General features: G+C 41.5%; 2 protein-coding genes and 1 long non-coding RNA gene across 3 annotated transcripts in view; 2 read left to right on the forward strand and 1 right to left on the reverse strand.

The window, feature by feature from the left end:
• LOC138975310 (uncharacterized) overlaps positions 1-16,770 on the reverse strand; it is a 243,064-nt gene that overhangs the window by 73,461 nt on the left and 152,833 nt on the right. The window lies entirely within an intron of this gene.
• Positions 1-16,770, forward strand: part of LOC138975301 (uncharacterized) — a 136,777-nt gene that overhangs the window by 31,524 nt on the left and 88,483 nt on the right. The window lies entirely within an intron of this gene.
• Positions 6,812-16,770, forward strand: part of LOC138976777 (beta-glucuronidase-like) — a 16,651-nt gene continuing 6,692 nt past the window's right edge. Inside the window, exons 1-7 of the mRNA XM_070349667.1 lie at positions 6,812-7,015; positions 10,547-10,723; positions 11,638-11,813; positions 12,430-12,572; positions 14,590-14,792; positions 15,102-15,230; positions 16,295-16,470. Of these exons, the coding sequence (XP_070205768.1) occupies positions 6,812-7,015; positions 10,547-10,723; positions 11,638-11,813; positions 12,430-12,572; positions 14,590-14,792; positions 15,102-15,230; positions 16,295-16,470 (1,208 nt within the window). The remainder of the gene's footprint in view (positions 7,016-10,546; positions 10,724-11,637; positions 11,814-12,429; positions 12,573-14,589; positions 14,793-15,101; positions 15,231-16,294; positions 16,471-16,770) is intronic.

Consider the following 16,770-nt stretch of genomic DNA (forward strand, 5'->3'; position numbering starts at 1 on the left):
CGATGAGATATTTCAATACGTGCTCTCAGCGCGCAGCGCAAACCGATTTTGGTGTTTTTTTCGGGATCAACTACCATAACTCTTCCTTATCTTCTCCATGTTTTCAGCGTTTACCTCCCTTCCTTCCTATGGTTTCGAGAAGCAGCTTCGGATATTCCCGTTCCATTACTATTTTTAGAAGGTCACCGTAGTGTCCAGAACGCTTTCCATGCAGCCGTAATTAAGTTGTCCTCACTGTAAAAGTGCAAAGGTCGAATCAATTTTTAGCCACGCGAAAAATACACTGTCATCTATCTCTATATATTTATACGGTTTCTGTGTGTGTGTGTGTGTGTGTGTGTGTGTGTGTGTGTGTGTGTGTGTGTGTGTGTGTCTGTGTGTGTGTGTTTGTGTGTGTGTGTGTGTGTGGAAAACACCTGTGGATTCTAGAGTTCTATTTGTGATGTGGTCTGGCTGCTTTCCTGTGTCGGTATGTTCTGACCTTCCTCTGAGAAGCCATAACAGATTAAAAAGGGCTTAGAGATAAGCTCTAAATTTCTCAAACCTGTTTGAGTGGACTTCGCCTCCAAAGGAGATTGTGGAGTTTCGGCACTCGGTTACATTCGTCGTCGACAATGATGGAACACGATATGATATGATCAGGAATGGCAATATGGCCTCTGAATCATTTTCCTGCTGTTCCCATTCCACGAATCTGGGTGGGACCTAAGCTTGGCGGGTCCATGGTTCGGACCCGGCGAAGCCGGCGTACGGTGCGACACTCAAGCCGGGTATTCGGCTCTACTTCTTCCCGGCGAAGCCGGCTACCCGGATATTCGAAGCGGGTATTCATCTAGTTCCAAATAAGCACGACTATGTTGCAGCGCTCATTGGTCTAAAACATATGTAAATATTGTGCGGCAAAGTGAAGCTACCCACGGGAGTTTTCACTTTCGGTATTAGTGAAGAACCGTTTGCCACTTCATTCAAAATGAGGAAAACGTTTCAGTCGACCAATGAAAATAATCATCGAATATCCTGTTATTAACCCATGAGCGCTGGTATGCATATTCGGTGCGGATGCATAATTAGACGCCGTGTGGATATTAGCGGCTCGCAAACGAAGATTCGTCCAAATGATGGTTAAAAACCTGCAGCGAACGGAAGCTGAAAACTAAAGGTGCATATCGTTCAAACAATCATTCAACTGTATTTATTTGACCTTACACAGACTGTAGGAAGAGGCAAACCGTCTTGAACAATATTTTTCCCCAGGAAGCGACTCCAAGAACACAGAAGACTCGAAGGTGAGTGACGTACCTGAGGGCCCCAAAGGGTTTAAAACCGTGATCGTGATTGGCGTTTTTTGACCTTTCTGTGACCGTGATTGCCGAAATTTCCATTTCTGTGATCGTGATGGGACTTTGCCCGTGATCCGTGATGACAAAAAAATCAAGTCTCGTGATCGTGATCGTCATTTGTTTTCGTGATCGTGATGGGCATTATTGCAAAGCATTTTATTTTCAACGTACATTTTTTCACAGCTGTATTACACTCTATGATCCTCTAGTCTATTCGGTAAGGAGCCAACCCCGATTGAAAGGGAAGCAACAACACATTCAGAAATATGATTTTGAGAGCGATTGCTTCCCTTTAAAAGAACCAATTACACACTGACAAAAAGAGATCCAATCAGAAGGCAAATTGCAAGAGTCTACCAAACTTCATCCAATGGAAGGGCTTCGTGCAAAAGTTTTGAGTGAAATTCGAATTCGAAGATCAAAAATGGCGTGCAGCGGTACTGTCATCGAACTTCTGTTATATTTTGTGGATTCAAGCCAGACCAAAGCAGGCGGCGAGAATGCCTTCCTTGGTGGAAAGGTCAGGCTACGGGTCGGTCTTTCTGAAGACGAAATACCAAGGTATGTTGATCTATGTTGCTCTATGACTGTTCTGAATGTAGGCAAAGATCTTGAAATTTGTTCAAGATCTTTGAGTTTGAGTGAGATCATTGACATTGTCGACATTGCCACGTCCGGCTGTCACTCGCTCAGTGTGACCTCGACTGGCTCGAGATCGAGTCTGCGTTTAGCCAAAACCGAAACTAGAAATGTGTTTTTCATCCCAGCAACGTGGACACGCTTGGCATAGATTCTAATTGTCGCTTCTTTGCATTAAGCTTGGATTTATTTTAGCGCCTGTAAACTTTAATATCAACAATGGGTTAAATTCAGAAACAATGGCGGGGAGACGCGCCAGTTTGGGTCACTTGATCCTCATGTCAAAGACGATCAAAGTCATTTTCGTTGGGGATTTTGTCAGGCATGCTACTTTTCCGGTAATTGCCGGAAATCCGATAAAGCCGTTTTCAAAATCCGGTAAAGTCAAATTTTTTCCGGTGAAGTTGAAAAATTTCCGCAAAAACGATCCGTGTGAATATCGCGCAAAGCGACCGGGCGCCGGTCTCAATGAAGCCAGCGCACAGTAGTGTTGTTTTCACCAGTTTGGAGGTGTGTTGAATGGTGGTGGGGGGAGGCTAAAATGGGATTTTTAACAAGATCACAACACTATTACAACCCCTAAAATGATGCCCAGAATGCACCAGATTGCACAGATTTTAACCGTTTTTTGAAAAAAGTTCCGGGGGGGCATGCCCCCGGACCCCCCTACTTGGCTCGCCTGCTTCGCAGGCTCAGGCTTGTGGCTTCGCTACTGGTACTGCGCGCTTCTTTCAGGTAAAACCGTTTTTGGCCTGTAGCATTCCTGTTTTTTATTCAAGGCCATGGAACCAGGCGATGGTGTACCTCAAATTGTACGGCAAAGTTGAAAATAAAAAACCCATCACACATACATGTACTTTAATTTCAATCCACCCAATAGTTTTTGAGAAAATGGGTTTACAAGATTTAGCTCTGGAAATGTGAAATTGTGCAAGTATATATTCATGTGTGTGAGTGAGGGTGTGGGGGTTGAATGTGTATGAGTGTAGAGAGAGAGAGAGAGAGAGAGAGAGAGAGAGAGAGAGAGAGAGAGAGAGAGAGAGAGAGAGAGAGAGAGAGAGAGAGAGAGAGAGAGAGAGAGAGAGAGAGAGAGAGAGAGAAAACCCAATGAAAACAACATTCTTGTTACTGATTACAAATCATGATATGTATTTCTATGTGTGTATGAAAGAGAATTCAAAAAATAATTATAAAAAAAGTGCAACAGTTGTCACTTTGTGTTGAATAAACAATAGATCCAGAGGAGCGAATTACTGTGTGGTTGTGTTTACTTTGACACGTGCTTTCTGTACATGCAACTTTTACCGTGACCGTGATTTGCCACTGGTGTTCGTGATCGTGAAAACAAAAATCAAGGTAACTGTGATCGTGAAAGCGAAAATTTCCCTTCCCGTGATCGTGATGATACCCCCCCTTTGGGGCCCTCGTACCTTGTAGTCTTTCTGTGATAGTAGTAGTCCAGTGGACGATACCTTCCGCCTGTGGTTGCAGGTGGAAGCCGCTGAGATTGCATTTCTTCGGGAGGTTTCTGCAAAAATAGATATTACACGATTTGCGCGAAACAGTTGAGAAGCAGACGATCTCTGAGATCTCTGTTCGTCTCGTGATAACGTTATTTTGTATGACAACGATTCACTTGCAAACTAAAGTATACAATTTGGTGTGTCAGTGGTAAATGTAAATAGAAATGTGTAATACAGACAAAGCAAACAAATAAACGTGTTTTTCTCGTGAAAATGTTGCGTTGTGCGGGGTGTTTGGGTGGCCACGTGATGTACACAAAGCAAAGTGCGGGACGGACTCTGCTCTGTGCTGTAACACTGGCAAGTTCAAAACACGAGAAAAACGATTTCGTTACTGCGGGCAGCCACGGGGGATGTATGTATTTTTCAAATGGTTGTAAAATAAGTCTTGTATTTATCACCGTACTCAGGCCCTGTTCTTTTTTTCGTCACACCTAAAACCGTTATTTCTTGTGAGCGACGCAGCATTAGTATATTGACACAGTTACAAGTAAGCTTACACGTGTCCAATTTACGAAAGCTTTGGTAAGATCATCAAAAATCAGCATGCAAAATTCAGGAAAGTTACATATTGAATCCAGATAATTTGACAAATTTACTCAAAATTGATTTGTCTGTTCAGTAAATTCATCAAAAAAACGGCACGCAAAACTCGGGAAATTTAGAAAATGTTAGGATATTTTAAAAATCCCTGAGTAAACAGAAAATGTACACATTTACTGAAATGTTCAGGGATTTTTCTAAATTTACTTGTTTTGAGAATTTACTGTAACCCTTTTCACCCGCTCGAGTTCCTATAATATGCAGATCCCTAAAACACCCACCATACAGAATGCTGTGACACTTATCTGTTTCCAATTATACTAGCTTCCTATGGTGTTAGAGCATTTATAATTTTTGAAAACTCTCAGTAGTTACTTTGCTACGATTTTTTTTAAAGTTTGAAATTGGCGGAATTACTTTCGATGCCACGGGAAGAAATGGGAAAATAAACCAAGATCGGCACCAAAGAAACAAATTTGTATTGCCTCTACTGAAATAATCACACCCGTGTCATTTAATTCAAACCTTCACGTGCCCTTATTAAGGCGCTTGTCTTAAGGCTTTACGGATTTATACTATTTTATCACAGGGGTCACGGAACAGCCACTCAAATAAGGGTAGGCTACCTTACAAAACCGTAACTCACAATCGTCAAAATGTGACCCCAAAACACAGAATTCAGTCATTTTTGACATACACAAAGAAGAAACGACATGTATCAATGGCCGATGCAGTGCATGTCAGTTTGTATGGCTATTTTTCCCCCGACGTTACACCTTTCCGACCGAAACAGGTGTCAACTGCGATAGAGGTCGAAAACGTTTGGTGTCAAATTTGAGGGGTTACGCGACAGAAAGCGCAGTTATCTACATGACTAAGGTAGATTGCTTCCAACTCCTAGAACGTCAACCTTACATACACATTTCTTTATCCTTACAAAGACGTTGTACTGCATGAGCTTTTCCAGCTAGATGATGAATCACTTATCACAACGTCTTTCAAACGCCAGTGTGCATGTGTGTGCGTATGTGTGTGAATGTTCGTCCGTTCGCGCGTAATGAAGTACGCCTTACATTGGTCCAGAAATACTATTTCGTTTGTTTGAAAGCAGAATTCATTTCAAAACTTGTATTTTTTCCGTCGGGTGTAGATCAAGTTCTTCAGACAGGGGTGTACCAAATCGAATAGCAAGAGAAAGCGCGCTGTTGACCCTACGTTGATATGAACAGGAAAGGAAAGCATGTTATCAGCACCAACAAATCACTATATTACCCATTATCAATCCATACAGTGCTGCCTCAAATAAACATGTAGAGATTACGCCGATGTATAACAAATATGGTACATGTATCCACTCCGCTTATCACATGGACAATACATAACCTGGTTGAACGATCTACAAGCAGTCTATGGAAGGGAAAGCACTCATTTCCATTCACACGACAGCTTGTGGATGGAGTGATTAGCAAAATCAAAATGGCTGACGTGTGTCGTCTGCTGAGGTTTCTCGGCTTCCTGCTGTGCATTTGTCACAGTGTGTATCCAAGAGACTCAGAAAGTCGTGCTGTGAAGACTTTGGACGGAATGTGGAATTTTAAAGCCGATAACTCTTCCACAAGGAATCAGAGCTTTGACGAAACCATTGTCGTCTGTGAGTTTTTCAAACAGATTTGTGTGCCTTTATGATACACATTGCAGTCTTTTATTGATTTTACTTGAGTATCGAAGGGAAAATCCCATATCGGCGAATGTTGTAATGAGTGTCAATTCATTGCAGATTTGATCTTGAATACAACACTGGGACTTGGCATAAGCCAATGGACTGCGTTGGTTCAATTCCGAATGACAAGTTTTAGTTATCAAAAGATAAGTAATAACATGTCAAACGTCCTGAAATACCCGAATCGATCCCCCCCCCCCCCCCCCGCTTATCATCATTACCACCAGCAGCGTGACAAAAAAACAACGACAGACCTTCGGATGTGAAAGTAGATCAGATTATTTGTCATGGTGATATTTGCATTCCTATCAGTTTGTACTTGGTTCCTAGCATATAACCACGTCATGTCCCGAATAGACACTAGCTCTGGGGACAGAAACACCAAGTTAGCACAGCATACTTGGTTAATGGCCTGAATTACAACCAGACTGGTCATGTGTTAACTAAGAACGGAGACTAAAACAGTAACCAGCGCTGTAGTGTGAGACCGGCACGGTTGGCCTAGTGGTAAGGCGTCCGCCCCGTGATCGGAAGGTCGTGGGTTCGAACCTCGGCCGGGTCATACCTAAGACTTTAAAATTGACAATCTAATGGCTGCTCCGCCTGGCGTCTGGCATTATGTAGTTAGTGCTAGGACTGGTTGGTCCGGTGTCAGAATAATGTGACTGGGTGAGACATGAAGCCTGTGCTGCGACTTCTGTCTTGTGTGTGGCGCACGTTAAATGTCAAAGCAGCACCGCCCTGATATGGCCCTTCGTGGTGGACTGGGCGTTAAGCAAACAAACAAACAAACAAACAAACAAACTGTAGTGTGAGGTCCTCCATGATGTTATCAATGAGTAGAAAGGTTCACGACACATTTACAAAGTAACGTAAGTAGGGTATCATGTGTCTGTGTCCTAATAATGAATGTCCTTATAATGAATAAGAGTGCAAAATACGTGAAAATATCAGCTAACTGTAAAGAAGAGGCAAAGGAAATCTTGCAATTTGCATACATGAACGTCACATGACCCCAAGCTGGTCACGTGAATCCGTTCGTCAACATGGCGGACAAGTGTCGGGTGCTACGATTCCTTGTGTTTTTTTGCCTTAGCTATGGAGTTCTATCCAAAGGCATGCTTTACCCAAGAGACTCTGAAAGTCGTGTGGTGAAGAATTTGGATGGGATTTGGAATTTCAGAGCCGATAAGTCTCCCGGCAGGAATCACAGTTTCGTTGAGCAATGGTGGAAGCAACCACTTTCAGCTGTGAGTCGTTAACTACTTTCTCTCTCTCTCTCTCTCTCTCTCTCTCTCTCTCTCTCTCTCTCTCTCTCTCTCTCTCTCTCTCTCTCTCTCTCTTGTTATCTCTCTCTCTCTTTTTACATTTAGTCAAGTTTTGACTAAATGTTTTAACGTAGACTAGAGGGGGGAATCGAGACGAGGGTCGTGGTGTATGTGTGTGTGTGTGTGTGTGTGTCTGTCTGTCTGTGTGTATGTGTAGAGCGATTCAGACTAAACTACTGGACCGATCTTTATGACATTTTTCATGAGAGTTTCTGGGTATGATATCCTCTGACGGTTTTTTTATTTTTTTTTATAAATGTCTTTGATGACGTCATATCCGGCTTTTCGTGAAAGTTGAGGCGGCACTGTCACAATCTCAATTTTCAACCAAATTGGTTGAAATTTTGGTCAAGTAATCTCCGACGAAGCGCGGACTTCGGTATTGCATTTCAGCTTGGTGGCTTAAAAATTAATTAATGACTTTGGTCATTAAAAATCTGAAAATTGTAAAAAAAAAATTTTTTATAAAACGATCCAAATTTACGTTCATCTTATTCTCCATCATTTTCTGATTCCAAAAACATATAAATATGTTATATTTGGATTAAAAACAAGCTCTGAAAATTAAAAATATAAAAATTATGATCAAAATTAAATTTTCGAAATCAATTTAATAACACTTTCATCTTATTCCGAGTCGGTTCCTGATTCCAAAAACATATAGATATGATATGTTTGGATTAAAAACACGCTCAGAAAGTTAAAACGAAGAGTGGTACAGAAAAGCGTGCTATCCTTCTCAGCGCAAGTACTACCCCGCTCTTCTTGTCAATTTCACTGCCTTTGCCGTGCGCGGTGGACTGACGATGCTACGAGTATACGGTCTTGCTGCGTTGCATTGCGTTCAGTTTCATTCTGTGAGTTCGACAGCTACTTGACTAAATGTTGTATTTTCGCCTTACGCGACTTGTTATTACTTGAAAAATAAACCAGGAATTATAAACATTTCATATATTTTCCCATGATCACGAAAGACGATTCCTCGGTCACAGCCACACACTGTGACACACATTATTGTTTTAATCAAAATTAGGTCATTTCAAAACTAGGTCAAAGCCGTTGCGCACTAGTTTTAGAATGTGTACACGAGGACAGTTGATAGGTTTATTGATATTAGTTTTATGTTTGATTATCGGTAAATTCATATTCGCACCTACTTTAGGAACTTTATTGCACGGTGATACTACGTTGCCCTCGTTTGATAGTTATATTGATCTACGTCTTAATTGCGCTTTATTGGCAAGGTGTGATCTTGGTCTGATTTTTGTTCGGAGTTAACACTAATGATAACGATGATAACCTAACGTGCATTCTATAGATAATTCTAAACAATTAGAACACGCTGATTAGCTCTCACATACTAACAGACAGGTCATGGTCGTTTAGGATATCTAAATACCACTCATCACGGGCTTAGCGTTTGGTTTTTGATATACTTATTAACCTTGGGGAATTTCATCCAAGAAATAGGGGTTGATATCCCATGGGATAGCGCGTAACGGCAATATGTTAAAGTGTTACCATCTTTTTCTTTTCTTTCCTGTATGCGTCGACTAGTGTGTTTAAACGAATTTTTTTTTATAACTCTGAGACTTTCGTTGTGAGCTAGGGATCTTTATCGTGCGCATGCCTACACGTGAGAGTGTCGGAACACCAAGAAGAGTGTGCAAACAGTTGACTCTAAGAGGATATCTCTCGTCAAACCCTCTGATCTATGAACCCATGTTTAACTTCATCTAAGCGACACGTGCACGTGTTTTGAAAACAAAGGACTTCTGTGACTCTTGAAAAATACTGGAGTCCATTTCAAAGATGTTATATACATGTAGTCAGAATCCTTTACAATGTGACTGGAAATGGAAGTCAAGAAGAATATGTCTCATGTTTTTACTAATATTTTGCTTAGCTTTGCTAACCACTCAGTCACTAATCTACCCACCCACCCCCATTCACACCAGGTAGCATTTTGATAATCATCGCTCCACGGCTATCGCCAGTTTCTCTCTGATGCGCGAATATATCAAAACAAGAATACAGAGTTATTTCCCATATGTTTTTCGCGAGCACTGATCTAAATTTGAGATCAGTGTTCGCGAGACGAAAATGATTGCAGATTGGCCGACTTCGGCAGTGATCTCCGTTTTGTTCTTCACAGTTATGATAAAGACATCGTTCTAAGGTCAAAACAAGTCGAAATTTTGAGACTGCTGTCGGAAGGAGACCGTGATATATGGTTGCATCACTCTCAACTGGTTACAGAAAAAATCGTCTGCACCGGCGCGCACCGAAGCCAAATTTGATTATCACGTGACACTTTAGAGTTGTTTGCACAGTATATACATCCGCGAAAGATAGCTCTCTTGAAACTGTCTTATATATCAATTCATTTGTAATTTAAAAATTACACAACACCATGAAAAATCATTATCGACGATCGCGAATCTGCTTATATCCATAACACATTACGAAAAGATCTAAATATGTAAAAATTCGATTTCCTCTCCAGAGAAGGAAAACCAAGGCATCCTGTCAGGGATAGAATGAGATCGCGAAGGGAAGTAACTCATTTTTGACCTGAGTTCAGGATGACCAGGTAGTCCTTGTGAGTCAATATTGGAAAAACAAAAACAAATTTTTAGTTTCACACCTAGAGGCAACTGTTTTGTTGTTTTGTTGTCTCATTTTAGTGGGTTACAACGTCAGTTAAACGAGTTGTGCGAATATGTTCTTTTTATGACTGACTTGGTCCCTGTTTTATCTGAAAAAATAAACACATACTGTGCACCTGAGTTTGAAACGAGTCAAACATGCAAAACAGAAGCATAATGGAACTATTTCAAATGAAGAAAACAAAATCACTTAATCCAGCCATCAATTCTTTCAAATCTATCGAAGATAATGAAATCAATCGATCGGTCAACCTCTTGATATTTCAGTTAGCAAGTCCATCCATCCATGGATTTATTTGTCAATCTATCCAGCCATGTGTTCATTCGCCAATCAATCAAGCAAGCAAGCAAGCAATTATCGTCCTTTCTGATGTTCAGAAAATGTCAAATCAATAAATGAACATATAAACCTTATTTTACCGAAACGGAAAGAAAAAGAGGAAACGAGTATTAAGGGCAGAATATACCTGCGCAGTTTCAGCGGCACAGACAAGGCACTGCATATTATTGATGCTGCGAAAGGGATTATGACGAGTACTTGGCCTGTTTTCCTTTCACGCAACGTGTAGCGGGCTGGGATAAGCTGCAGTGCGTCGTCTGTCCTGCTGAAGTTACATAGGTGAGCGCCGGGCCTTATCAGTATAAGGACGTCATTCCATGAGAGCGCGCATTATAGAGTAGAACTCAACAGTACCTACATTCATCATGTTGTGCATCAAATGTTCAGCGTCATTCACACCTCCTGTCATACCTTCCAACAATTCGTGAACGTTTACTTTTTCAGACAGGTGAGGTGATACCAATGCCAGTGCCCTCAAGCTACAACTTCATCACTACCGACAAAAGCCTGCGGGACTTCGTGGGCTGGGTGTGGTACGACCGTGACTTCTACGTGCCGCCTGAGTGGCAGACTGAGAGAGTTATACTGAGGATCGGCAGTGCTAACTACTATACCACAGTGGTAAGTGTTTCTTAATGGTCGTGGTAATTTTCCTGCAGTGATAAGTTTGCCATAGTAGTACGTTCCATAGCATCATTTGAGTGCTAGGCTGCATGTGGTATGATTGTGATACTAATTGTTAGGCAGCGTAAGTATTATCCACAACCGTGCTCTTTTGGGCCTTAAACTCATTGGAATTCCATTTAGCGACGCGGCGGCGGCACGATGGTGATAAACTCGCGATGCCGCTAGCGAATTTCGCTGTGAGTTTCCATGTTTCCATGTTTCCATTAAAAGCGGCGCGGCAGGCGGACTTTTGTTCTTTCTGGCTTGACTTCTTCTTATAAATCGGTCAAAAACTCACACAACCATACTTTAATTAAGAGAAACTTTATTTGAAGCTACTTATGTTGGTTAGAAAATTGAAAAGACGAGAAGTGTAAGAAAAAAACCCACTTTTGTTCAACAAAATGCTCAAAAAGCGGAACGAACACGGTGCCTTTGACAACCTTTGAAGACATTTTTTCTAGACTATGTTCAGCTCAGGGAATACATGTATCTGACGAAAATAAAAGTCAAAATAGACTATAAACCTGGTTGTGGGGGGTCCTCAAATGCTTGGAAGGACTTAGACCACGCCCACTTTGGACGCGAATATCGCGCGGCAGCAATTGTTTTTGCTCCCTGCGCCAAACCGTCGCGCGGTACGTCGCCGCCGCGCCGCCGTCGCGTCGCACACATGGAAACACGCGTTCTTTGATACTACTGTTGCGATCGGTTTTGACGCTGCCGCCGCCTCGCCGCAACCATCGTGCCGCCGCCGCGTCGCGATATGGAAACACAGCTTTAAGTGTGATCATCAGTTATTATAGTCTGATTCCATAAGATTAATACTGTGGCTGTATGTAATACACTTCACCGCTATGTTTTTGCAGTGGGTGAACGGTCTGCAATTGATGTCCCACGATGGGGGTCACCTGCCGTTTGAGAGTGAGGTCAACTCAGTGGTCACGTTCAGTATGGTCAACCGTGTCACTGTGGCCGTCAACAACACTCTCACCCCCACCACCCTGCCCCCTGGCACCATTCACTTTGAGACCAACACAAGAAAGTCAGTGCACTTCCTTTTTGTCAGTAAGAAAGCGTAACGCTACACGGTGTGGTCTAAACACTGAACATTCTGATATTGCTTTTAAAGTTTTATTTGATCATTTGACCATTCTGTCTTTCAATTGTCTGGTAAAATAAAGAGGAAACGTGTATCTTTTTTCAGCATTTTTGATTAGAGCAAAATTGATAATAAACCTCGGCGAAGTCTATTCTACGAATCGGGTCAGTAGCTAGTTCTAGATCCTTTGTAGCCAGATTATGATATGCTATGTGTATTGCAAAGAAGAATAAAGAAAAATGTGGCTTTTGCTTTCAGGTCAACCACAAAACAAGATAGACAGTCTCTGGCAATAAATGTAGATCTAGGCAGTAGGGCAGATATGAATGACTGCAATCTCGGGAAAGCCTCGATGGCGACTGTCGAAATCATACGTAGTGTCTAGACGTGGATGTAATGCCCAGCATCGAAACAATTTTATATCAAGTGCGTGTGTGCGTGCGTGTGTGCGTGCGTGCGTGCGTGTATGCGTGCGTGGCCATGTAGTAGTTGTTAGTAATCTTGCTGTTGGTGTATTCACAAGTACTTAATTCTGAAAGAGAGAAACAAACTTTGACAGGTATCCAAAGGGCTATTTTGTCCAGAACCTGCAGATGGATCATTTCAACTACGCCGGCATTCATCGCCATGTTCACATGTACACCAAACCCACCGTGTATGTTGATGACATCACTATTGTGACCACGATACAAGGGCAAAACGGTAAGAAGAAGGTCTCTCCAAGTGAAAGTGTTCACTTTACCGGTATTTGTAGTCATGTTCACTTGTACACCAAACCCACTGTGTATGTTGATGACATCACTGTTGTGACCACGATACAAGGCCAAAACGGTAAGAAGAAGGTCTTTCCAAGTGAAAGTGTTCACTTTACCGGTATTTGTAGTCATGTTCACTTGTACACCAAACCCACTGTGTATGTTGATGACATCACTGTTGTGACCACCATACATGGCCAAAACGGTAAGAAGAAGGTCTCTCCGAAAAAAGTTCCAGTCTCTCCGAATAAAAGTTCCATATATGCTGGTATTCGTAGCCATGCTTGTTTGTTAACCAAACCTACCCTGTAAGTTGATGATATCACTGCTGTGACTACAGTAATGGAGGACAATAGTAAGACTGTTTACACGAAACGTTGCTATGCTCTTTGTCATTGCTGGTATTGAAATAAAAACAACAACAAATACAAGGCTATTGTGTTCGATAGTACAGATTGTGTTCGATAATTCAAACTAAGTTTTCCTTGCTGGTTTTCTCCTTTTCTTTTTTTAATTTTTTTTAATTTTTTATTTTTGTAAATTTTTTTTTATATATATATATATATATATATATTTTTTTTTTGGTCTCATCTCTTTCTTCAAAAAATGTGTCGCATTGATCATAATGCGCCATGAAATTTCAGGAATGTTTATGTGAGCACTTACCATAAGTTTTAAACTTGTTGTGCTCCTTCTTAATGATGTTGTTATATTATCATGTGTCTGTTTACGAATAAAATACTGTTTAAAGGAAATACAAGGCTAACCTACCAACATTTGGAATAAAAAAAAAAGAATAACTAGGCCTAGTTAATGGAACGTTTAATTTTTGACAAAACAAAACACTAACAAGAACATCGACCCAATAGTCTTTGAAGTGAACAGACAAAAGAACGATTAATATGAGATGAACATTGCTGGTATTGGCAGTGATGGGGAACGGAATGACGGATTGATGCCCATAGAAGTGGACAGACAAAAGAACGATTAATATGAGATGAACATTGCTGGTATTGGCAGTGATGGGGAACGGAATGACTGATTGATGCCCATAGAAATGGACAGACAACAGAACGATTAATATGAGATGAACATTGCTGGTATTGGCAGTGATGGGGAACGGAATGACTGATTGATGCCCATAGAAGTGGACAGACAACAGAACGATTAATATGAGATGAACATTGCTGGTATTGGCAGTGATGGGGAACGGAATGACTGATTGATGCCCATAGAAGTGGACAGACAACAGAACGATTAATATGAGATGAACATTGCTGGTATTGGCAGTGATGGGGAACGGAATGACTGATTGATGCCCATAGAAGTGGACAGACAACAGAACGATTAATATGAGATGAACATTGCTGGTATTGGCAGTGATGGGGAACGGAATGACTAATTGATGCCCATAGAAATGACAGATGCAGAACAGAGTAAAGACAATGTGTCAATTAAGAAATGTGTAAAAAAAAAAGAAGAAAAAAAAAGAAAAGAACTGTGTACCCCTTGCACACTGTTTGGACATCGGTAATAACAACACATGCATTTCTACGAAAGGCCAATATAATACCAAAACAACGATAGTAACAATTAATAGAACGTAGTACTCACTAGTTTACAAGACGACTGGACCTTTGTTCATCTTTGTGATCTGATACATTTCACACAAAGAAGTTTTAACCCAAACTGGATGCCTGACGTATTCTTCTAAGAACGACAATCATAATATTATATACATAATGCCTTTGAACCTTACATAACGACATTGACATTCACAGAAAGTTGGTTATTGCTAATGGAAACTTGCAAACAGCAGTTATGACCGATTTTCATCAATCATAAGGGACAACAACAATAAGAAGAGTGATGTATTCAGAAAAAGAAGAAGAAAAAAGCCCTTTTTTTATTCATCATCAACTGCCAATCTGCAAACAACCACCACTTCTGAGGTTTCTGTCAAGGTGTTGTGACATACACAGTAACGGAGGGCGGAACAGCATCGGGGGCGGTTAGCCCTGTAGAGGTCACCATAGAGGACAGAGACGGTAACACGGTGTCGTCGCCTAGCACCCGTCTCCAGGACACCATCGTCATCCCTGACGCCCGTCTCTGGTGGCCTTGGACCATGAAGCCTGATGACCCTGGTTATATGTACACTCTCAAGGTCAAACATTTGTTGTCGTTTTGTTTTGTTTTGTTTTTAGTGCGACCGAAGGTCCGATTTACTGTGTCGGCTCTAGGTTGTTTCATACGCAATAACCAGGCAGAAGGATAAAACCGCCTACGTGTTTGTGGATACATTCTATTTTATTGTATTTGTTACGTCATATTTTAGTCAAGAGCAAAATGCACGTAGACCTTGGTTAGAAAAAAAAATCTGACCCTTTCAAAGTACACATAAAAGATTAAATGCTGATTGATTTAGCTTCAAATGCTAATTGCTTTAGCTTCAAATGCTAATTGCTTTGGGCAGGTGAACGTGTCTGGAGACGTGTACCGCCAGCCGTTCGGCATTCGCACGGTGCGGGTGACAGACAGCCAGTTCCTCATCAACGACATTCCCTTCTACTGTCACGGCGTGGGCAGGCACGAGGATTCTGAAGTGTGTGCTATTGGTAGTGTTTATATTCAATCAATCAATCAATCAATATGAGGCTTATATCGCGCGTATTCCGTGGGTACAGTTCTAAGCGCAGGGATTTTCTTTTTCAATTTTTATTCAAGGGATTTATTTATGCCGTGTGAGATGGAATTTTTTTTACACAATACATCACGCATTCACATCGGCCAGCAGATCGCAGCCATTTCGGCGCATATCCTACTTTTCACGGCCTATTATTCCAAGTCACACGGGTATTTTGGTGGACATTTTTATCTATGCCTATACAATTTTGCCAGGAAAGACCCTTTTGTCAATCGTGGGATCTTTAACGTGCACACCCCAATGTAGTGTACACGAAGGGACCTCGGTTTTTTGTCTCATCCGAAAGACTAGCACTTGAACCCACCACCTAGGTTAGGAAAGGGGGGAGAAAATAGCGGCCTGACCCAGGGTCGAACACGCAACCTCTCGATTCCGAGCGCAAGTGCGTTACCACTCGGCCACCCCGTCCCTAATATTGATTGTGATGATGATGATGATGATGATGATGATAATGATGATGATGATGATGATGATGATGATGCTGATGATGATGATGATGATGATGATGCTGCTGTTGCTGCTGCTGCTGCTGCTGCTGCTGCTGATGATGATGATGATGATGATGATGATGATGATGAAGGAAAAGAAGAAGAAAAAGAAGAAGAAGAAGGAGAATAATGATAGTAAGAAGAAGAAGGACGAGGAGGAGGAGAATCAGCTCTGCTGTTACCATAACATATGAACACTGTAATGTGTTGCATGCAAAAAGTTTTTTCACTGCACTTGAAACACGGTATAAAAGTCAAAATAAACACTAAAATCGAAGACCACGTGAAACTGGTCAACCGCTACTTGTGTCTGTCGCACTACATTAATATATATGATCACTTTACAGTCGTTGATTCATTTCTTTTCAATACATATCGTTAAATTGTTTCGAAGTGTTCATGGTTTCCCTTTCTTCCCGTTTTCTTTCAACTCGTATCAAATCAACAAACTCTCTGTGTCTACCGCCTTTACAGATTCGCGGTAAAGGCATGGACTATCCGCTGACAGCACGTGACTTCAACATGTTCAAGTGGCTGGGGGTCAACTGTTTCCGGTCCACAGTCTATCCCAACGCTGACGAGTTTATGGACCAGGCGGACCAGCAAGGCTTCGTCGTTCTCCAGGAAAGTCCTGGCACTGGGATTACACAGTGAGTAAAGATGAATGAGACCGAAAACAAGAATGTGCGGACAGAGAGACAGACAGACAGACAGACAGACAAGCAGACAGACAGACAAAAAACAAACAAAGAGACAAGATAACAGTGAAAATGTACTCACCAGTACCAGAAACACGAACAATAATGTTTTTACACCCCCGGTATAGGGGTGTGTATTGGTTTCGGTCGATGTGTTTGTGTGTTTGTGTGTTTGTGTTCGCATATAGATCTCAAGAATGAACGGACCGATCGTCACCAAACTTGGTGAACAGGTTCTATACATTCCTGAGA

This window comes from Littorina saxatilis, linkage group LG9 (assembly GCF_037325665.1).
Source record: "Littorina saxatilis isolate snail1 linkage group LG9, US_GU_Lsax_2.0, whole genome shotgun sequence".
Lineage (NCBI taxonomy): Eukaryota > Metazoa > Mollusca > Gastropoda > Littorinimorpha > Littorinidae > Littorina > Littorina saxatilis.